General features: G+C 37.1%; 3 protein-coding genes across 13 annotated transcripts; 2 read left to right on the forward strand and 1 right to left on the reverse strand.

The window, feature by feature from the left end:
* The first annotated feature begins 490 nt into the window (after positions 1–490).
* LOC137937202 (agamous-like MADS-box protein AGL104) lies at positions 491–2,976 on the forward strand. The gene is made up of 11 exons (XM_068782291.1): positions 491–675; positions 758–811; positions 953–971; positions 1,070–1,131; positions 1,427–1,454; positions 1,534–1,595; positions 1,728–1,827; positions 1,913–1,963; positions 2,041–2,168; positions 2,290–2,476; positions 2,863–2,976. The coding sequence occupies exons 1-11, from the start codon at positions 491–493 to the stop codon at positions 2,974–2,976; spliced, it is 990 nt and encodes a 329-aa protein (XP_068638392.1).
* A 1,423-nt stretch (positions 2,977–4,399) lies between these two features.
* LOC137936045 (uncharacterized) lies at positions 4,400–10,794 on the forward strand. 2 transcript variants are annotated; one of them, XM_068780558.1, is made up of 15 exons: positions 4,400–4,655; positions 6,340–6,531; positions 6,622–6,730; positions 6,854–6,958; positions 7,742–7,846; positions 7,929–8,012; positions 8,129–8,247; positions 8,892–8,993; positions 9,105–9,218; positions 9,324–9,380; positions 9,468–9,534; positions 9,624–9,677; positions 9,822–9,896; positions 10,067–10,102; positions 10,452–10,794. In XM_068780558.1, exons 2-15 carry the CDS (start codon positions 6,512–6,514, stop codon positions 10,542–10,544), a joined length of 1,140 nt encoding a protein of 379 aa, XP_068636659.1. In that variant the 5' UTR covers positions 4,400–4,655; positions 6,340–6,511; the 3' UTR covers positions 10,545–10,794. The 2 variants fall into 2 exon arrangements, with proteins under 2 accessions (XP_068636659.1, XP_068636660.1); XM_068780559.1 differs by having other exon boundaries at positions 4,400–4,626.
* A 576-nt stretch (positions 10,795–11,370) lies between these two features.
* LOC137936362 (UBP1-associated protein 2A-like) lies at positions 11,371–21,709 on the reverse strand. 10 transcript variants are annotated; one of them, XR_011109530.1, is made up of 4 exons: positions 20,428–21,709; positions 19,419–19,540; positions 17,929–18,441; positions 11,793–12,381 (listed from the first exon to the last, which is right to left on the reverse strand). XR_011109530.1 is itself a non-coding variant. In XM_068780971.1 (2 exons), exon 1 carries the CDS (start codon positions 21,667–21,669, stop codon positions 20,428–20,430), a length of 1,242 nt encoding a protein of 413 aa, XP_068637072.1. In that variant the 5' UTR covers positions 21,670–21,709; the 3' UTR covers positions 19,564–20,219. The 10 variants fall into 10 exon arrangements, 2 of the variants coding, with proteins under 2 accessions (XP_068637072.1, XP_068637071.1); XR_011109529.1 differs by having other exon boundaries at positions 17,929–18,444; XR_011109531.1 differs by having other exon boundaries at positions 11,796–12,381; positions 17,929–18,152.
* Positions 21,710–22,158: the final 449 nt, after the last annotated feature.

Raw genomic sequence — 22,158 nt, forward strand, 5'->3', positions numbered from 1 at the left:
TTTAATTTAAATTAGTCTAATATTGATAGTTTAAAATTCAAATATAAAGTTTATACAATTATTAAATAAATGATTATATGAATTTACATTATTAAATTCTATAAAAAAATATTTTTTAATCTCAAATACTCAATAACAGATTTTCGGTAATTCTATATAAACTAACACCACCTTACGAGCCAAATGTAGCCTAATAAGAGTGGGATTGGTCTTTTCGGTGCGGGAATGTGCCTTTCCAGATCCGAACCACCCAACAAGGCATCAAAGGGCCCTTCGTCCTCCACTCTCCCCCTCCTCCCGTTTTCGAACCGACTCCCTTCTCTCCAGGGAGCCTGCCCGCGTTCAAATCCTCTCACTCTCTCTTCCCTATTTTTAGTTTTGCCGTTCTTGGCTTTTTATCCCTTTCTCTCTCTTCTGGTTTTGGTTTTTTGCTTTCTGTCATCACCTTCTCTCTCTCTCTCTGTCTCTCCTGTCTTTTCTTAGACAGATCATGGGACGTGTAAAGCTGCAGATAAAGAGAATAGAGAACAACACGAATCGACAAGTTACCTTTTCCAAGCGCAGAAATGGCCTCATTAAGAAAGCCTACGAGCTCTCCATCCTCTGCGATATCGATATCGCCCTTATTATGTTTTCCCCCTCCGGCCGTCTCAGCCATTTCTCCGGCAAAAAGAGGTCCGTCGTTTCTAAGTGGGTTTTGCGGTTCCGTCAAGTCGGAGTTCCATTTTTCTAATTTTTGTTTTGGTTCTTCTCCCAGGATCGAAGATGTTCTCACTCGTTTCATTAATCTTCCTGATCATGATAGAGGAGGGTATGTATGACTGTTATGAGAATTCTTAACCTTTTTTCTTTTTCGTCTGCTTGTTCGGATCGTCTCAGAGTTTGTTTCGGTTTTAATGAGCTTAACCATCATTTTGTTGTCTTTTTCTGCTTCTGGGTTCCGCTGGTGCAGAGTTATTCAAAATAGAGAGGCAAGTAGCTCGCGATCGATCAACCTGATATGAAATATTTTTTCACTTCTTGTTTGATGGATCAAATCGCATAATTTCTACGTTTGCCATGCATGCAGTATCTAATCAGGACGCTTAAGAGGCTCAAATGTGAAAGCGACGTCGCTGCTCAGCTGGCTAAGTCAGTTTTCTCTCTTCTTCTTCCTTCTGCTTCGTCTTCTTGCTCTCATCTTCAACTAACTGTTTGGGCTATACGGGAAACTAAATCTCCCCTAGGAGTTCTCTCGAGAAGATCATAACAATCAAAATTTGAAAATAAAAAAACTATAACTGAGGACCTTGTCCATTTGTGCTGGGATTGCTTCTTCCCGGGCAGACTGAAACTATTCCAGTTATTTTAACCTTTTTTTTTCAGTTCATGAGTAATAATGAAGTTTTTTCTTCTCTTTTGATCCGGAACCTGTGCTTTGAACCAGTCCAGGAGCCATTAACGCCCAAGTGGAGGTAAATTTCCGTATTCATTATCTAATTACAATAACATTATTTGGTTAATTTTTTATTTTATTTTCATTTTTGCTGGTAGGAGCTTCAACAAGAAATCAACAGATACCAGCACCAGATTCAGCTAGCTGAGGAACGTCTAAGGTAAATTTTTTTAATTTAAATTAATAAAAAATAGTTATAAAGGTATTAAAATTAATTTTTACTTAAAATAATTTAGATGATTTTATATATTTATAATTTAATATTTAATATTTGTTATTTTAAATATGACAGGATTTTTGAGCCAGAGCCTCTCAAGATTGCATCAATCGAAGAGCTTGAAACGTGTGAGAAATTCCTTGTAGAGGCTTTTACACGTGTTTCCCATAGGAAGGTGAAAATGTGTTTATCGATATATTTATTGAAATTATTAAAATAATTAAATATTCTAATAATATTTTTTTCTCTTTTTTTTTCAGAAATATTTACTCAACAATCATCTTTCTTCGTATGACCCATCAAGCATTACGGTAATAAAATTAAATTGAAATAAAAATAATATTAAAAATTGTAAAATATTTATTTAATTAATTGATGAAAAATACAGGTTTATTTAGATTCGCAGGAGGGATTGCCACCTTCTTTTGAGAACGAGGTAGTGAGTTGGTTGCCTCATCAAAATGCTCAAAACCCTTGTCACTTTTTTGTTGGATCGGATCCGTTGATGCATCTTAGGTGTTGTCATCTTGACCTTTCGTTTAGTAAATCCTTATTTAATTGACTTCACCTGTCTAATTTGTTCTTTTATTTATATTTTTATTATTAAATAATTCTTTTCTTTTTTTTAATTATGTAGAGATCAACAAAGCTCTATGTATGAGCCACTTTCTCATCCAGAGGGCCTCCAAGTGGACCCTACTATGGGCGAGTGCCACATCATCAACAACTCAAATGATAGGAACCTGCCACAATGGCAACCGACCTTTGCATCTATTGAGCACTTTTCTACCTTAATCACACCTGGCTCTTTTCCACTGGTTCAGGTTAGCTGCAAAAGATTTTTATCATTAAAAATTGACTAAAACTAAAGAAAAAATAATAATTTTTTATTTAATTAAAATTATTTTCTTAGTTTTACTAGCAAAAATATATTATTATTTATTTATTTAAAATTTTTAAAATTAAAATCGCAAAATAAGGCAAAATTTATAGCTAATAAAGGCATAAATAATTTCCACATTCATTTTAAACATGCCAATACTATGTTTGAGTGACAAAACTAATTAAATTAAAATTTAAGGTAAATTGATTTCATGAATCATGAACATCAACTATTTAAATTTAATTAAATGGTAGAAATCAATAATAAATTCAAATTAATTTTGAAATATTAATTTGCTAACTAACCTCTTGAACAACATGATACCAGCAAGGACTAACCGGGCAGGAGATACCAGGGATGACTGCTCCAACAACGTCTGACTGCTTGCAATTGCCATCGAAGAATGAAGAGAATGTAACATGGCAAAGTTCCATTAGTTAAACCTCTTATCTATTTTCATTGAAAAAAAAGTGTGTAAAGATTGTATGTAAAATAGTGGTAGTGATAACAAAAAGTACAAAAAACAAAAGATTTGTATTGGGTTTTGGTATATAATGCCCCCAAAGTGCAACCTCACCTCGAGGGAGGAAAAGGTTAACAGTTGTTGCTAAGGTGAAGCAATAATATTGCTACAAGTTTAAGGAAATTCGAAGAAAACAACAGAGTGATGTAATGTTTCAAGTCATGTACAAAAAACTTTGTCTTATAGGAAAAGGCTCAAATCTTCTATTAACATGGTGAGCTCATTACAGTATCAAAATAATTGTTTTAGTTATGATTGTCGATTGGATGGTAAAATATTATTATAGACACGTTACTTATCTGCACTAGTATTCCATTTTGATTCTCGGATCTTATGGGTCCATATCTCGACTCCAAAAGGCAATTTGTCTAATGGTCAAAGTCAAAACTCTATTTAAGTCGATCAAAAGCTTCTTCTTTGGGTATACTAATAAAGGTTGATTGATTTATTAAATTGTAAAGATGTCAAATAATTTATTGATATGTTTAAAATATTATGAAAAAAAATAAAATCTCTCTTATGGTTACAATAACTGATATTGTAACCTTATTTTTTCAAATTTATATTCATTCTAATTGAATAATGTTTTTAAAACAATATATTTTTCTTATTTTGCCCAAATATTATTATTAAAACCAAAAATTTCTATTAATTATGCCAAATAATAAATAAATAAATAATATTTTATATTACTATAAAACAATAAATTAGACTAGGGGTAGGCGTAGGGTTTGGTTTCACATAGAACCCAACCCGACCAACCACGAGAATGAGACAGAGATATAAGATAGGGATGAGTCGAGGATAAAGGAACGGGGTTGAAGGGATCATGATCGAGTCGGGGTCAGGTTTGATATTTCTGATTTTTGCTCTAAGAGATACGAAACATAAGGGGGTCTTTCTACCCATACGGGGAAGCGTGTGCATTAATACAATTAATAAGTATAAGATTTCAATTTCATACGTATAAGAAAAACCTATACATCTTTCCTTAGGAGTGATTGGAGAATATACTAAGAGAATCATGGACTCATCAGCTTCTAACACGTGTCACAAAAAGGTACATATGTTCCAACTGCAGCTTACTTTATTTAAATCGTTTTGAATATTTGTTCCCAGACCAGCACGCAGGCCTTACAGTTGCTTTTCATCATTTACATTTAAATAAATAAACGAGCAGGTGCACCAACTAATCCACCCGTCCGATTCCAAAAGAGGATGAACGGCGTTGATCAAGAGTCGTAAGTGGACCCCCACTACTTTCAGTTTCGTGGCATTTTCGCTATTTTTGTCGCGCGAGTCGGATTTCCGCATTCCGAATTTTACCAAATCGAGCACGAATTTCTTCCTCTGTTTCCTGCAAGACAAAGTCGATCTCCTCTCGAATTTTCAGACGTTTATTGTTGGTACTCAAAGCGGCGCTTTCTGTTTCTCTCGCGGATCGCCATCGGGGAAAATATCTCGTGTGGGCTCGAAATTGTTTCCAGCGATTTATTGGAATTCCCTCGGAGTTGGTTGCTTTTTTAGTTTCTGGATGTGCGGATGTCTGCTGGTTCTCCGGTGGATGTGTGAGTGATCTTCTCGTTGTGTTTGAGAGGTTAGATTGCTTGATTGTGTTGTTGTTCGTGTGTTAGTTTTGAGTTTTCTAATGTTTTTTAATGGTGTGACTTGGATTGGTTCGTACGTTTTTTTTTTTTTTATTTCCAAGTTTCATGCTTGTTTTTGTGGTCTTTTGCTTTTAAAATGTAGATTAGCGTTTTATATTTTCTGGAATGGAGATCGAGTGAGGTAGAAACCACTTATTTGTTACTTTTGGTGGTGGTGGTGTTGTTTGTTTGTGTTTTTTACATGACAGCATTCAAATTCTCTGTTTGGCATTTGGCGGTGGTTATTGCTGCGAACATTTCTGTGAGCTACTATCTGATGATTGAAAAAAGTTTTGATGAATTTGTTTTCGTGAGAGATGTTTGTTACATCCTGCTTTTGCCAGATCCAGTTCGTAGATTTTTTTGCGATAGGGTCCGAATCCTGGCTTATGCTATTTGCCTTTACTTTGGAAGAGTGGAGTTGCGAAGGCTCTTGTTTTAAGTACTTTGTCGTTCACGATGCTTCATCTCTTGTCCCAACGAGAGCTCTTGAAACTAAGGAAGTGTATGCAAATCATAAATATTTGGGAAATTCATGAATAACTTAGTTTTTATAGATTTTCAGAAAGAACATTCACTGTCGATTCTTTGTTTAAGTTATCAAAGTTATCTGTTATGAAGTTGTCTTGACACTAAATTTTAATAGTTGAAAGACAGGTCTAGAGGCCAAGGTCATAAGTGCTTGATGATATGTATGTCAACGTTTACCTTGATTTTGTTGTCTTCTCCTGATTGTCGATATCAGATAGTCTGTTTGCTTTGTGAGGTTTAATGAGTTCGTCCTCAACTTTCTTTTGGGTGTGCTAATGGGAATTGAAGGCTTAATTAATACTGTTCAAGTTGAATGGCACAGGATTATGACTTCTGGAACCTTTAAATGACCTGACATGAGGGTGTCCCTTGTATATGACATATTTACTGCTCTGTTTCCCTTTGCTTAACAAACTTTCATATGCATTTGGAAGCATCATACGATTGTTGTGATTTTTTATTTTTTAAGTTTTAAACTTTATATTACTTTTAACCTATGCTTATGGTTACTTGCTATCAATAAGATATGTAACTAAAGGAAACTTGGTACCCAGGTGAGGAAAAATGCATCTGACATTTTAGGTCCACTGTATTCCATGTTACAGTAATCCCTTTTTGCAAGGGCAAATCAACTTGGTGGTGATATCTGTACACCAATGATGTTTCTGCTAACGCCCTTTTTCAAACACATCAGGAGGCCAAAAATCCTATTGAACTTTTTAATTAATTGGGTATGGAGTTGAATTATTTCTAGGGCTCCTAACTTGTTAAGGTCCAAAATGTGGCTTCCACCTTGGGTAAAGTTTTGTTTAATTCATCTGCAGAACATCATTTTCTGAAATTTCTCAAGCTGAAATTTATATTTACGTTTGTGTTCTTCCACTCACCTTGCTTAAATGTTCTTGATCTATTCAATTATATTGCTGATCCCAAGACTGTCTGGAGGAATGTATTCATCATGGATTGTTTCTCTCTTTTGCTGTATATATATCTCGAAGTTCTTCATCTTGTCTTAATATTTAAATACTGATGCTTTCCATTCAAAATGTTTACATGTTGCTTCATTGCTATGAGTTATTTCAATTCTGTTATATCTTATGTCAGGCATCATATCCCACTGTGGAGAAATTATCTGGGTAGGTACCAGGAACTACTACTAGTCATTGCTGAAGAATGTTGCAGGTCCTCCAAAATTTGTGCAGTCGCTTGCTTGAACATTCTTTTGGTTGACTAACAATACTTGTGGGACTTTGGAATTTGAATCACTTGCACCGATATGGGTAGTATTCACCGCAGGTTTGTGATCTTTCTGTCTTCTTGCCTGGGCAACTTTAAATCAGCACATTCTGTACATGGTGGTGGTTATGTTTTTATAATTTTGTACAGCGGAGTCCTTAAGAAGCACGAAAACACAAGACTTTTTATCACAACCTTTCTGGGTGTCCTGTTTGGATTCTTTATCGGGTTGTCGTTTCCAAACATCAGTGTCACAAAGGTATTAGCATGTAATACCATTTATTTCTTCTCTGTTGTCTATCTCAACTTAGAATTCAAGTGCTGGTTTGCCTTTTTATCCGATATTTCGTGCGGAACTGCATGCAAGTATTTTGTTTCACAGCTTGGCTTCGGTCCCGGCTTTTTTTCCTCCAATGATCGTGATGGTAGTCGGCCTTCCCAAGACAGCGGAACTAATAGTAGATCTGTAACAAGTGACAAGTCAAGGGTACTGATCCTTTTGAACCATCTCGTAAATTACCAGATTCCACTGATGCATGTCAATGCTAAACTTGCTGCTTTATGAGATTCAGTAAACTGTGTCCTATATCAGCTTTGCTTCTTAGAACATTCAATGAAACAGTTCTTATTGTTTCACCATACCTCCTTGTAAAATATGCTAGTATGTTGGTTTTATGATTCTGATGGAGCCAAAAAAAAAAAAACAAAATGAAAGAAAGAAAAGATTTCTATCAAGTTGATATGATATACCCATGAGATAGTACTTGTTACAGCCGATGGTTTACCCACTGAATGTAAGAGAGCATCCTTATTTATATGATCAGGATAATATTATCCTTGTTAGTTTTCCCTGTTCTTTGTTCTCTCTGTCTGCCAATGATGATAGCAGTACCAGTTTAAAGATTCATAGTCTTTTGAAAAAATAAAATATAAATGCTAAGTAAGGGAAAAAATCAAAGACTTGTGATTGAAAGCTATATCAGGAAAAGTTGCTCTCTCTCTCGCTCTCTCTCTCGCTCTCTCTCTCTCCCCTTCTGTTTCTAATGTATATCCTACCAAGAGCAGATTATTTTCATTTCTTACACAAATCATGATGTTTTCCTTCTTTGCTATTGGGTGCTGCTTAGTGAACAAAAGTTAATGCAAGGAGTTGGTCTTTTCTGTTATTTCCAGTCATAGGGAATTGCAGCAACTGATGTAGTTTCTGATTGCTTGTGTATGACTCTAATCAATTAATTTATTAAACTTGTTAATGATCTTCTGTATCCAGATTTATGTTCCCTCAAATCCACATGGAGCAGAGTTACTGCCTCCTGGTATTGTGGTTTCAGAAACTGATTTCTATCTGCGCAGGTTATGGGGAGAACCAAATGAGGTTATACCGTAAAATTCTCATGATCCCAAAATTAGGCATACAAGTTAGATACATGAGATTAACTATTCCATTTTTCTAACAGGACTTGACTACTCGACCAAAGTATCTGGTGACATTCACTGTCGGGTTTGATCAGAGGGATAATATAAATGCTGCAGTGAAAAAGGTTTGTCTGTTTTAATTGAAAATTGAAGACTTCATTTAATTACTTAAGGATAGTAAATCACAAATTTTCATTATGCCATATTTTTAAAACATGTATCTTTTGTATTTCCCTTGCAGTTTTCCTCTGATGAGTTTACCATATTGCTTTTTCATTATGATGGTCGGACAAGTGAATGGGATCAGTTTGAGTGGTCAAAGCGCGCAATTCATGTTAGTGCAAGAAAGCAGACAAAATGGTACAGAAATAAGATGCTTGGTCAATCAATTCTTTTTAACTTGTTTTTCTTCGAATAGCAAGTGATTGAAAAGTGATGTTTTACTCTCTTTGAATAGCGAGTGACTGGCACGAAAAATCGGGTACACGGGTAAAACTGACATCCTTATCCAGGAGGATGTGGTGGTGTCTTTAAGGATCAGATCCGTAGTGCATTAAAGATTTTGGTGTTGTTGGTTCTAATGGGGCAGAAATCAGATCCCTTTGTGGATTAAGGATTTTAAACAAAAAATTTCTTCTTGTCTTATTGTTGAGGAGATTTGTCTAATGGCATAGTCTTGTTTGAAGAAGAAAAACCTCCATGGAGATTCAACCATATTTTGAAGAGATCCCTGATATTATTGAATGTATTTCTATTACTTGGTGTTATGTACTAAGATGTCCACATTGTGTAGCACACAAGGTGGCAGAGGCAACATCTTGTTGTTTCATGATCATCCTCTGAATCTGTGCTTTTTGTTTTTTAATCTTTTTAAATTATCGATGAACAATTCATGAATCAAATGCAAGAACTACCACACCCAGTTGCTTATTTCGTCTTCTTTGTTTCTTTGCTTTACATGGGTTTATTTCATCTGAGCATAAGTGTATTTACAAATGTGACAGGTGGTATGCCAAGCGGTTTTTACACCCAAGTGTTGTTGCAGCATATGACTATATATTTATTTGGGATGAGGACCTTGGAGTTCAACACTTTAATGCAGAGAAGTGAGTGTTTTTTCATTACTATAATAAATAAGTCATCAAACTTGAACCCACTTTTAGGCTACCTTGTCCTGATTCTGTTTTTCCTATTTGTGTTTACTTATGAAAAACCAGGTATCTTCAACTGGTCAAGAAACATGGCTTGGAGATCTCTCAGCCAGGACTTGAGCCAAATAATGGTCTCACATGGGAAATGACTAAACGAAGAGGGAACAGTGAAGTTCACAAGTAGGAGTTTTAGTTACTTCTCTTATAAGATTGTCTACTCACAAGCACAGTTGTATGTTTTTGTATTTTTGTGCTTTTTTTATGGCATGCTGTGATTGTTTTCAGGAACACCACGGAGAAACCAGGCTGGTGCTCTGACCCACATTTGCCTCCTTGTGCAGCGTACCTCTCTCTCTCTCTCTTTCTCTCTCTCTCTCTCTCTCTTATTTCTGCATGTAGCTCAATTCCTTCATTTCTGGTCCTTCCCAGTTTTGTGGAGATAATGGCTCCAGTCTTTTCCTGGAATGCTTGGCGATGTGTTTGGCATATGATACAGGTTGATCTTTGCAATGCTGAATGAATACATAAACATAGAAGTTTGTTGTAATACTCTTAACCGGCAAATACCATTCTGTGCTTTTGTAGAATGATTTGGTGCATGGATGGGGACTGGACTTTGCATTAAGAAGATGTGCAGAGGTGAGCCATCTTGATCCTGGTTCTCTGTATCCAACTTCCATAATTTTGCAAACCATATAGTTTATAAGCTCGACATGATTTATCTTTCTACCAGTGAGCTACCACAGCTCTTCTAACTGTTCCTTTCTTAATCTGTCTGAGCAGCCTGCACATGAAAAGATTGGTGTTGTGGACCAACAATGGATCATTCATCAAGTCATTCCTTCTCTTGGAAATCAAGTAAGTAATCGTATCACGTGTTCTAGCTCTCTAGAGAAACATGTTTTACTTTCTGTATCGCAAGGGGATAATCTTTTCTGTGCTGTTTATTATGGAAATGTATTTAATCAGCATAACCCTTTTTTTTGGACGTCTCTATGTAATCTGATATACTTGTGGTAAAATTGCAGGGTCAGTCTGAAGAGGGGAAACCTGCATGGCAAGGGGTACGTATGCTTGATAATGTCTGCATAGGTGTTTTAATAGCTTCTTATAGTAAAAGCCATTGAAAATGAAAAAAAAGATAAAGAGTGTTAACAATTCTTATTGGTAAGCTTAATCTCAAAAATCATTTAATATTTTCAATAAAAGAGATTCGTGTTGTAAGTTGAAGAATTGTTCATTGTAACTTTCACCTGACTGTAAAAAAGTTTCACGATACCCATACCTACTACTGGAGGTGTTTTTCCTCCACATTAAATTGCATACCAACCCTGCCTGTCTCTTCGTGGTGTTTATTTCCTGAGTAATGAGAGCCATACTGATTCTCCTTCGCTGTCGTTCTGGAAACTGCAGGTACGAGAGAGATGTAGAAGTGAGTGGACTACGTTCCAGACCCGCCTAGCAAATGCTGATCGAGATTACTTTGCACACCTAAACAAGAGTTAACTGGGAGCATTCTCATTCTATATTTTTTTTCTCATTTTTTATTTCTTGGATCCGTTGCTCTTTAAGCTATAGGTAGGAGTATTAAGGATATGGGGTTGTTCATTGTGATTCTTTTAAGTGAAATTTTGTCCTTTTACCAGAGACGGCAGACAACTATGGCTGAGTCTACCGACTACTGAAAGGGAATGAAATTTCACTTTAATGTGCATAAGCGGCGGATTTGTTCTATTACTAGGTTGCCCTTTTCTTACATCTGGGCCTCGTCAGAGATGTTTTTAATGGTTATGTGGCAGAAATGGACAGAACAGCTCAACCTCAGCCTTGCCCAGCAACTTCAACAACTACCGCTGCTTGATGTTTAAGAGAACGATTCTGAGAAGGATTGAGATGCAAGCTTTTAGACCCTAAACGTAAAAATCTGGGTTAAGTAACATTTGACATTTAGATTCTACCTGAGGTGAGGTGCAATTTTCAGGTCCCATTTCTCTTAGATTTGGAGAACTGAATTCTCTGAGATTCTATCGTACTTTTTTACGGGACGCAAATTTGAATCCTCTGTCCCTAATCGCAAATTTGATCGCGCTGAGAAACCCAATGGTTCTGAAGACCATATCTTGCAACTCCATGATGATGCAATAAGACGAAAAGCTCATTCTTCATTAATATTTCTCATTTTATCTGACTTCAGTTATGAAAGCTCCGCTCTAATACTACAAGGTTGTTCGTGTGTGATTTACTACTGATAAGATGGCACTCGGGAAACTTGCTGCATGGATCAGAACAAAATGAAAAATGTAGGAACGAGTGTGGATCATTTCTCTGAGGTTCTTTCAGAACACTAAACCTAGGGATCTACATGAATTATGATAAAATGAACCAGTAGCTTCTGGATCTGCAAAATTCTAAAGACATTTAGCAGACCATATTCTGTACAACCTTGCCCAAGCTTTATACAAAGTGATTCGTTGTTGCACCTAAGTTTCCTACAGAAAAATGAACTGGAAAACATACCCAGACTTGCAACCCCCACGACCTACATTGGCATTCTGACTTTTCCAACGCAGAGATTACATATTTGCATCAGTCCAGTGGGAAACGCTCTCAGGTGGAAAACATCTGACAGTAGTTTATTAAATGCATACATGTTCATGCACAAACGTGCCATTTCCAATAATTCAAAATATTGACGAGCAGCAATATAATATGAAAGGAAAAAAACTAGGGCACATCCTGTAGCAAAAACACAAAAGATTCAACGAATAAAGGTGGCATTTATTGGAAGAAAATGGAAATGCCATTCACACCTTCAGCACAACACCTTTAAATTTACAAATAACCAATAAAATAGAAACAAGCACATATACATACCAACAAGCTAGTATAATAATCATCATATATTGAGCATAGTGTACTGGGCATCAATATAATCACATAAAAGATTAGGGCTAAGTTTAGCAATGATTATCATATTGCTATTAAATATGAGAATTTCAGTGAAGCAAAGAAAGGGAGGAAATACATAGCACAATAAAAGCTGCTACAGTATGTGCAACAAACAATAAAATACAAAAATGCTACTGCCAAGCAGTCTCAAAATGAAGTTACTATCAAACTCACACCCCCGCTCAGATCCCCTCTCCCCTGTAAAGACCATCCACGAGATAACTAGCAGCCCAGAGGGTACAAGACCAAGAGACTCGTAGCCCTGAATAGAAGTCTTAAGGGAGATCTAAGCGCTTGAGCACTTGGTGATAACCAGCATCAGTCAGCCTGTATTTCCAAGGGACCCTAGGAAACTTCACCTCAGCCTCAGTGAGTCCATCGGTGCCCAATGGACCTGAGCAAGAGAAGAGAGGAGGATAGTTTCATCACATGAACGAAGAAGCCACCTCAACCCAAAGGTCAATAATACACAGGAGAAATTAGTACACGGCTTTTCCATAGACATCAACAACGGCAGAAGATTTATTAGAAAATACTTCCACAGGTCAAGGGGATGCATGCCATAATATTCCAAGGGCCAAAAACGTTTTGTAGATGAAGTCCTCAAATGGGGCAGAAAGATGCTCTTATACCAACCTAGAAATGGAACTTCAAAGCTTCACAAGAAGAGCAACAGAGAGTGCTTGGAATAGTTCTGTGCTCTGCATCACAAAGCTTGCACAATTGTTTGACAAAACATACAACTCAAATCTCAAGACAATCAATGCCCTTGACCTCACATCAACTGAGAAAAAAAAAGAAAACCAATATAGGGCAACCCTTTGAGCTTAAAACAAAAGAAAAAAATGCTGCAGCATGATACAATTATCTATCCATTGGCTGTCCCACTTCCATTTAATTGTCATGCATCTGGCCTGGGAAGTAAATCTTTAAGTGCCTCAAAGAGACAACTAACTAAGAATGCATTGTGAACATTTTAATTTCCTCCCAAGTTCAACTCCCAACATTACTAAATCCGGTCACATCCGATCAAGGAATTATTCGAAACCTTCTGAACAACCAATAAGGGGTTGCCATGTCAAAACCTTGTATAAAAGCATACGTGATAGCCCCTTTAGTGGAAGCAATGCTTTTCTTCCAAAAAAAAAAAAAAAAACAAATCAAAAGAACTTTTTGATAAGGGATTGTCACATCAAACACATGTGATTGCCCCTTATAATGTTTTCTTCTACACCTCTAATGGAAATCCTGCTTTGCTTAAAAAAACAGTTATTTCCTTTAAAAAGTGTTTTTCTTTTTTAAAAAGAACTACTTTAAGACTCAATATTTTTCTTTAAAAAACAGTGATTTCCTTTACAAAGTGTTTTTTATTTTTTAAAAAGAACTACTATTAAGACTCAATGCTTTTCTTTTAAAAAACACTGCTTAAGAAAAGGAAATCACTCCCTCTATTAAAGGTGTAAACTGAAAAAATATAAGCTTTACCTTTAAAAAGCATTTTTTTTCCTAAAGAAGTAATGCTTCTCCACTATAAAGAAAGGATTGTCTACAAATACGGAAACAACATAAAGGGCCGTCATGTGCACCTAACATAATGCTTTAACATGGCGGCTCCTTATTGGCTGTTCGCAACAACTTTGTCACTCATCAATGTCTTAACTAAAGAACCTGTCTCATTGCCAACTTTCTATGCTTAGCTGGTACAACAACATCAAGGATGGGCACGGATCAGGTTAAATGAGTAACTCAACTTGAATCTAGCGAGGGACCTGGTTTCCCCCTCACCCCACTAGGTCTAATTACATAGTTATTCCTTCAACTTTTACATATCATGTGTTTAACAAAAACAAGGACATTTTTATGTTGTAGGTCCATTTAATGTAAATATTTTGATGATTACATATTGTATGCTTTTTTGTGTAATTTTATTATTTATGTTTATAATTGATTATATATAGTTTTTATATTTTAAAATTCTTTAAAATTTTCATAAAGCTTTGTAAAAGATAGTGGGCTAAGGATTAAGAATAGGGTGGGATGGGGATGGGAATAGGGCTGCAATGTGGGGATGGGTAACATTTCCAACCCAATCACAGGTTTTCGCATGGACAAGACTAGGTTCAGGAATGTGGGGCAGGCTCGGATTTTCAAAAACCGGCCCAAACCCCAACCTATGCCATCCCTACTACCAAAAGACTATATGAACTACAAGTTGCCAAATAAACACCAAATAACACCAATACTAGGGGCAGCAATAAGCCGAACCAGGTCGATCTCAAATCAATGTTGACTCCTAAGAGCCAAGAGCTTGGGTAATTGAGCTCGGCTCAAAAGCTTGTGAGTGAGTTCAATAAGTTTAACTTTTCCAAGTAATAGACTAAGAAGCAAGATGGAGATTTCAAAGATAAACACTAATTGCTTGTTTAAACTTCAGTTCTTGCTTGCCCAAAAAAAAATTGCTTTGATTCAAAAATAAATTCCTTTGATTCCATAATGAATGCTACAATAGAAACTATATAGTTTTTTTTAATCTATGTTCTTTGTTTTCATCACTTACTAAACTTTGAAATTTGAATAAAAAACATTTAGTGGAGTCTCTTATGGCTTTGACAATTTTGGACATCAAATAAAGTTCGAAACAATCATTCCAAGTACTCTTCCTTCTTTTGATCTTCTTATTTTGTTTTCTCTTCTTTTCTCTTTTTCTTTTGCCCTTTTTTATCTTCTTCTTCTTCTTCTTCTTCCCGTAGAGAGAGGTAACACCACCGCACCTAATACAGAAGGGAGGAACACACCCTCCCTCCTCTCCTCTTCCCTTTTTTAAACCGAAAGAAAGAGGGGAACGCAGGTGGCAACCCTCCCGTCTTTCTACTCTGACAGGGGTGATGCCTCTCCCAAGTTCCACCCCACCTTGCTGTTAAGTTGATCACAAGCCTCATGTATAAACTCAAGCTGAAGTGGTTAGGGTTATAGCTGGGCCAAGTTTCAACAAAGAACAAAGGGAGAAGAATGGTGCAACCCCCTCCTTTATAGTAAGAAGAAAATGAAAAGAAGAGGAGAGGGAAAAGGAAGCAAGAAGAGAAGCATACTTGAAACTCTCCAAACTCCACTTTGTTGATTCAAATTTAAAAGCAAGTTTAGTAAGAAAAATATAGATATAGAAAACAAAATATAAGTGTACTCTCTTAAAGAAGCATTGTTATAGAATCAAAGCATTTATTTTTTTGGTAAGTGAGAACTAAAGTTTGAATTAACACCTGACTTCCTAAAGTTTGCTTTTAGTCTCTTAGTTAATTCATCAAGCTCACAAGCCCTCAAATTGATTTGAACCATACTCAAGCTTAAGTAAAACCGAAGCCAAGCCAAACCCAACACCTAGCCTACCTTTGAGGTTGTAGACTCCACCACTAGGGAAAATTAAAGCTCTCAAGCATGGCCTCCTCATCTTCAAAATCCTCCTTTAGCGAGCACCTTTGGATTGGAGGGGATTCCATGGTGGCCATTTGTTGGTGCTCCAAATCGCTAGACCCTATCTGGCAGTATTGGCATGTCTTCCATCAGATATTAGATGTTTCTAGCTCTTTTCCTTGTATTTGGAATTTGGTTATGAGATCAGCTAATCATCTTGCTGACTCACTTGCTAAGCAAATAGTCTCCCTCCAATCCCTCATTGTAACAAAAACTCCTAAAGTTTTTTTTGTTGATTATTTGGCTTTGGGCTTTTTTTAAAAAAAAAAAATCTTTTATATGTTTTTCTCTCTTATTGTTAGGGAATCTACTTCAATATTATCTCTAAATTTCTTTCTCAAGATGCCATTAGGCTTATGGGGTGCACGTAAGGTCAAGTATTTATAGTTTTTAAACTACCAATAATTATAACTTCTTTTATTTTTATTTTTTTGTAATCCTTAAAGACTCTTCTTCAATATAAATTCCAATATTTTTTCCTAAAATTCCAGTAAGTTTTATTAGACTCGCTAGAAATTAAGTATAAGACTACTTAAAATTTTGTCTTAGCTTAACAGTAACCTTGAAAATCCAAATTGGATTTATCAATATAAAATTTTGTTTTAAAACAAAATTTAAAACAAAAATTTTAAATTTTACTTAAATGAGATAGCATCGTGCAATTGGGCGGATATAATCGCTAGTAATAATTAAAACAAGTAACTAATGATTGAAAACAAGCTTAAGGCGTTCAACTAAAGGGAATTAAAAAGAAAAAAAGAAAAACTAGCATAACTGAAAACCTCAATGCCACCCAAGGCATCTATCAAAGGGGTATTATAACCAGATCGCTAGAAACTTAGACACCACCATAATCACGAACAAGGCTATCTAATACAGTGAAAAGAAATAAAATGGCACAAAATGGCACATAATGATATATTCATTGGAATTTCTGAAAATAAAAGATAACTAAGCTGTAAAGATGCATTCTAATAACTAATAGAAAATCATACAAGTTTAATCTTCACAGCAAGCTACAATGAAACCATTGCGTTTTATTAGTAATCAATAATTTCTATAATAACTCAGAAGAAGAAATAACCATGAACGCACCATTATTACTTCCTAGTCTAGCCCCATTGGACATGTCGGCTCACTTTTACTGAACTCCTGAGTTTGTGCCAGAGACTTATCATCTTCCAAAATTCTAGCAGGGGGCCAGATCTAGGTTGAACGTGACTCAAGAGTCACAATGTTTTGGTGCTCCAAGGCCAAGAAACCTCCTTACCACCACAACAAGCCTTCCACAAAACCATCGACATCTCTTCTACATTCCCTCGAAACTAATCCATGTATTGAGATCAACTGATTCCCTTGTTGATTATTTAGCTAAGCAAGGGGCGACCCTTCAATCTCTCATTGTAAGGGATCCTCCTACCTAACTTTTGTTTCCTTTGTTTTTGAGCTTGAAATAAATTTTCACTTTCTCTCACTCTCAAAACAAATAAAAAATAAAAAATAAAAAATAAAACTCAATAGAAGAAATAAGCTTCTCCTCTTAAGATGACTCATTCTCTACATTAGCTCAAGTTTCTAATCCTACTCATACACCTTTCCTTTTCATCACTACAACAACCAATTCAAAGTAAAACAACAATTAAACTTCACATACTAGGTGTTCTTCCTTTTGATTTTTCTTACTATTCGTTTTATGTGAGCCCTTTTTTTGGAATGCTTGCACTACTAACTGGCAATGTTTTTTAGAAAGGAGAATTTTATTGAAGGCACCAAGCCATAGAACAAAATTACAAGGAGGTAGGCTTTGGAGGTCCCACTACAACGAGAGATTGAAGAGAAACCCTAACTCATCAAAAGAGTCAACATAGGAGTTGGCTAATCTAAGTGCATGATTCCAAGAACCTAACAAGGAAGATATGTCAATAATTTCATGATAGGTTAGCCAATGTCTCCAAGAAGGGTCAAAAACTGTAAACACGTCTTGATCACTACTTTAGGATCTCCTTCGATCCAAAGCCTTCCACTCGTGCATTCTTTAAAAATGATAAGCCCATGCCAAAGACCCTAAAGCTCAACCTTGGTAGAATCAACAATGCCATAGGTAGCAAGAGTCATTCCTTCGTGATTCTAAATACTCCAAATCATGCCTTCCTGGGCTGCCCAAAGCATAACCATTAAAATTCCATTAGATAAAGCTATAGGGAAGAGGGATCATTAAGTCATTATGATTGTTCTTGAGGTTGACATCTGCACTATCAATCTCCAATTATCTGTAAGAGAGGTATCACATAGATTTTCAAACCCACTTCTTGTACTAATCCAGGCAGCAAAAGAGCTTGATATCCTGGAAACTACTTCTTAAAGCAATGAGTATTTGTTGTTACTTCAACTATTTTTCTCTAAGCATAATCCCTGAGGAATGTAAGTGATGCAAGCAGAGAGGAGATCTTATCCAGACCAGAAAGTCAGATACCTTTACCTATCTGCCGGATCTCAATAAGACAACTTGAGATGCAAATCCTCAGACCAATTTTGTTGAAAAAATGTGGTCATGCTTGCCATGAGGAGCAGTGAAGAAGGATGTGGCTTGCACTTTCTTCTTCATCCCACAGAAATTGCAATGACTATTCTGAATTGTGGTTCCTCTTATAAGGTTATCAGTTGTGGGATTTTTATTCAGCACAACACTCCATATAACTGGCAAATTTATCACTCATCATCAGTTGATCAGTCTATTTTTAACAAAATTACCACACATCACCACCCTGTAAGCAGCTCGTAACAGTGAGAACGAAATAGCTGAAAATCATTTCTCAACATAGAATGCAAGAGTCATCCAATTATTGTGACATGAGATAATGGATGGGGATCAAGTGAGTTGGCCCAGTCAACAGGTAAAAGCAGCCTATGGAATTTCATAGGACTTGGACCTTGTTTAGTTTCCTTTGGTGGTTTTATACCATGGTACACTGGACACATCCTGCAGCTGCTAAAGTCAGGCATTGGATTCAAGCTTTATCAAACATAATTGATTTAACCTCTCTTAATAAATTAAACAAAAAAGAATGTTAGCCATAAACAATGTTCATAAACAGGACATCCAGCAACCACTCTCTTGATTTATTTAAATAAAATGTAGCAGACATGCATTTCATGTCAATCAAGTTTCATTTTCAAAACAGCTTATTCATATATACTGAAAGCGTAAGAGAAAGTACAGAGATTGAGAAAATTTGGCAGTTGAAAGGTCCACATACATTCTCTTTTAAATGGAGAGCTTATGACTGAAAGTTCCACTAATTTGCAGCAACAAGAGGAGTTATCAATCCTAATTAGCCTTTTTTTAATCCGCTTACTTCACAAGATAATTATTGAACAATAAAAAATATTATTAAAAAAGGAAGAGAAATAACGATGAGGGCAAAGAATGAAAAAAAAAAAAAAACAGAAATGCAACAGGCAAAGGAACCTACAATGAAGGTCTTCCTAAAAGCAAAGTGCTGTCTAGCTAGCTAAGACTCAGACTTACTGGCTTCTTGATGATACTATTCAATATACTTCAACGCTAAAAGCTTAAGCATGCAGGCGTCTAATCAGAATAGCTATCATTTTCAAAATAAATCAGAATAGCTATGGAAACAACAAGATCTCTGATTACCATATAAAATGAGGGAAACCTAAAATCAAAATCTATGCAAAAGCCTAAAAGGGTTCAACTGGTTCAAGCAAGATTGTCTAATAGCGTTTCAATCACACAAAATACTCCTCAGTAGAACATGCACAGAGAGAATAGAAGCAAAAGTGCGGTGGGAAAAACACAATTAGTACCTATTTAGACAACAGAGAAATTTTGAGCAAGGACTGGAACACCATCCTAACACTGTTCGCCATAAGCATCTATGCAAAGAATAATATATCAATTGATTTGATTCATAAAGATAGAACTCTTGATGAGATACTTACACGGAGATTAAAAGGGGGCTGGATACCCTTAATTTATAGGAGTGATCGATCATAGCCTGACTTCTCACCACTTGATGTCCTCATTGAAAGTGTAGTGGCAACCATCATCTGATATGTCAGAGCTGACCATATTGAAGAATCAGGGGATTAATTTGGGAGATTTTTCAAGATTAACCAACGAGATAGTGATAATTCACTGGTATACAGAAAACTCTGCTAAACCACTTAGATGAAAATGGTCTCAGTTTCAAATTAAACCCACTCAAGGAAAACAGATCCCAATAAAATGCTGCCAGCATGACACAACCTAAAGCCCTGACAAGCTCAAGATTGTGAAGAAAAACTGGAAAATCATTTCACTCCACGGTTATACAGCCTTCAGTATGAAGCTTGACAAACAAAATACATTTGTGAAAGCCCTTTTTCAGCAAGGGTTACATTTCGCCTTAAATAACAAACTTCGGAAAATAATCGTCACGATTACCATAAAATTGATTCCAAAGGATAAATAGGCAAACAAATATCAAACGGTAAGCCTTCTAAAATAATCTGCAACACAATTCCCAAATATAATCTAAAATGAAAACCATCTTAAACCAGAACATCCCATCATCTATTACATGTAACCAGCAAAACTATCAATAAAACCATAGAAAATCCAAAATCCATACATCCATTAGCAAAATCCATAAAAGCCAAAAATCCATTCCTTTTCCCCGGTTAATTCCAAGAGCCTGAACACGGTCATCCCCGAGCGCCAATGAAAACTTGTCATTTTCTTTAAACGGCAGGAATAAGCACCTTGCATATTATCAAACTAAGAAGAGTAAAAAAACATTAGAATCATAAAAGAGAAACTTAAATCTTAGATGAAACTATGATTAAAGTAACCGAATAAATATAAAATCAGTGAAAATCATCAATAAGAAAAAGAAAATAACTGAACACAAGGGGAAGAAAACGCATTCAAATAATGAAACCTCATCGATTTGTGGAACAAATAACATACCTAGCGGGTCACGTATGGCCCTACTCCTGAATGAGGCCTTGGTCCCGTCGTAGCTTGGGACATGGTATTAGCCGGGTAAGAGTTTCCTGCTTGGTGATTGTGGCCACTTTGATATCCTGCGGTCTGATATCCAGCATTTTGATACCCTGTATTTGCCATTCCATATCCCTGCAACCCGGGAGCTACTGCAGGGCCCACGGGTTGAGCTCCAGGGGTCATCCCGCCCGGATTCATTGCAGCCGCAAAAGCTGGATTCATAGCAGCTAGCATTGCCGGCGACATCCCAAATGCAGCCGGATTCTGCCCAGCAGCAGCCAAAACAGCCAGAGCAGCATGATTTGGCGGGACTCCCTGATTAAATGGTATTGCTCCGGCCAAAAGCCCTTGGCTCAACAAAGCCGCTGAGGCAGATGCACCCATATCGGGCCCGTTACTAAACCCAGTGGCCGGCTGAACGGCGGCGGATCCAGCCGTACCGGTAGCCGCTGCTCTCATTTTGTGGCTATCAGTAGCCTTTTGGCAATACAATTGATGCCCCTCGAAGTTCTTATTCGGTTCCTCAAGCGCCTTACGAGCCCCTTCAGCCGTTTGGTAAATAAAAAGCGCAAAACCCTTCGACTTCCCCGACTGTTTATCAAACCCTAGCGGCCCTTCTTCAATCTCACCATACTTCGAAAAAAAACTGTGAAGTTTCACAGCCGAAATCTCCGAGTTCACGTTCCCCACATATATCTTCCTAGCCAACGTATCCTGACTATTCTGAGCAACCTGCGGCAGCGAATTCAGTCCAGCAGCGGTAGGACCGACGGACGCCAGCTGGCAGGCAGTCATCCGATTCTCAATCCTCTTCTGCGGATTTTTTAGGGCTTTCTGCGCCGATCGACGGTGCTTAAAGAGTACAAAACCATACCCCTTCGATTTTCCGGAATTCTTATCAACAACCACATTGCAGTCCTCCAGCTCTCCGTACTTCACGAAGAAGGTACGGAGCTTGTCGGAGGTAGTATCCCATCCAAGGCCGTGAACGAAGAGCTTGCGGTGGGCGGGGTCAAGATCAGCCACACGGTGGATCTCGGAGAATAGGGTTGGGTCATTAGACGCTGCCGTGCGGAGAAGGTCGATGAGCTGCTCTTTGTTGAAAGGCTCCAGGACCTTGCCAATGTCTTCTTCTTCGGTGTCGGAATCGGAGGGCGAGCCGGGCACCGGGTCCAACGATTCGTCGAGCTTCCGCTTCTGCGCCATGACCGAGAGGGGAGAGAGAGAATGAGGATGCAGAGGAGGAGAAAAGGGCTCAAAAGACACTTGACGCGAATGCCCCTTTTATATAGGAAAGAAAGAATATAGGGAGGAAAGAAAGTGAAAGCGTAAGGGTGTTATCGTCATTTTATACTTCCCGCAAACCCTTCCGGATGAACTACAACCGCATTACTTTTATCTCTCGTCGTTAGTGGAATGCCAGGCTTCAAATCATCACGATTGACTAATATGAAACTGAACATCATATCTACCTTATAATTTATGGAATCTGGTTTTTGCCCAAAATTATCAATCATCTAGATAAATTAAACGTCGGGGTTCAAAGCGTAGACGTTTTTTTTCCCTCTTTCTCCCCGCACCCCCTCTCTCGGTTTTTTTCTCATTTTCATTTTTTCACCCTCTCTTGCATCCCCTCTCTCATCTCCCTGTGCCCCCGAGGTCCCTGCTCCCTCTCTTCTCTCAGACTCGCTCTAC

Source organism: Aristolochia californica, unplaced genomic scaffold (assembly GCF_029961685.1).
Source record: "Aristolochia californica isolate CCGP_79_NKW_82.1479 unplaced genomic scaffold, dmAriCali1.0.hap1 SCAF_7, whole genome shotgun sequence".
Lineage (NCBI taxonomy): Eukaryota > Viridiplantae > Streptophyta > Magnoliopsida > Piperales > Aristolochiaceae > Aristolochia > Aristolochia californica.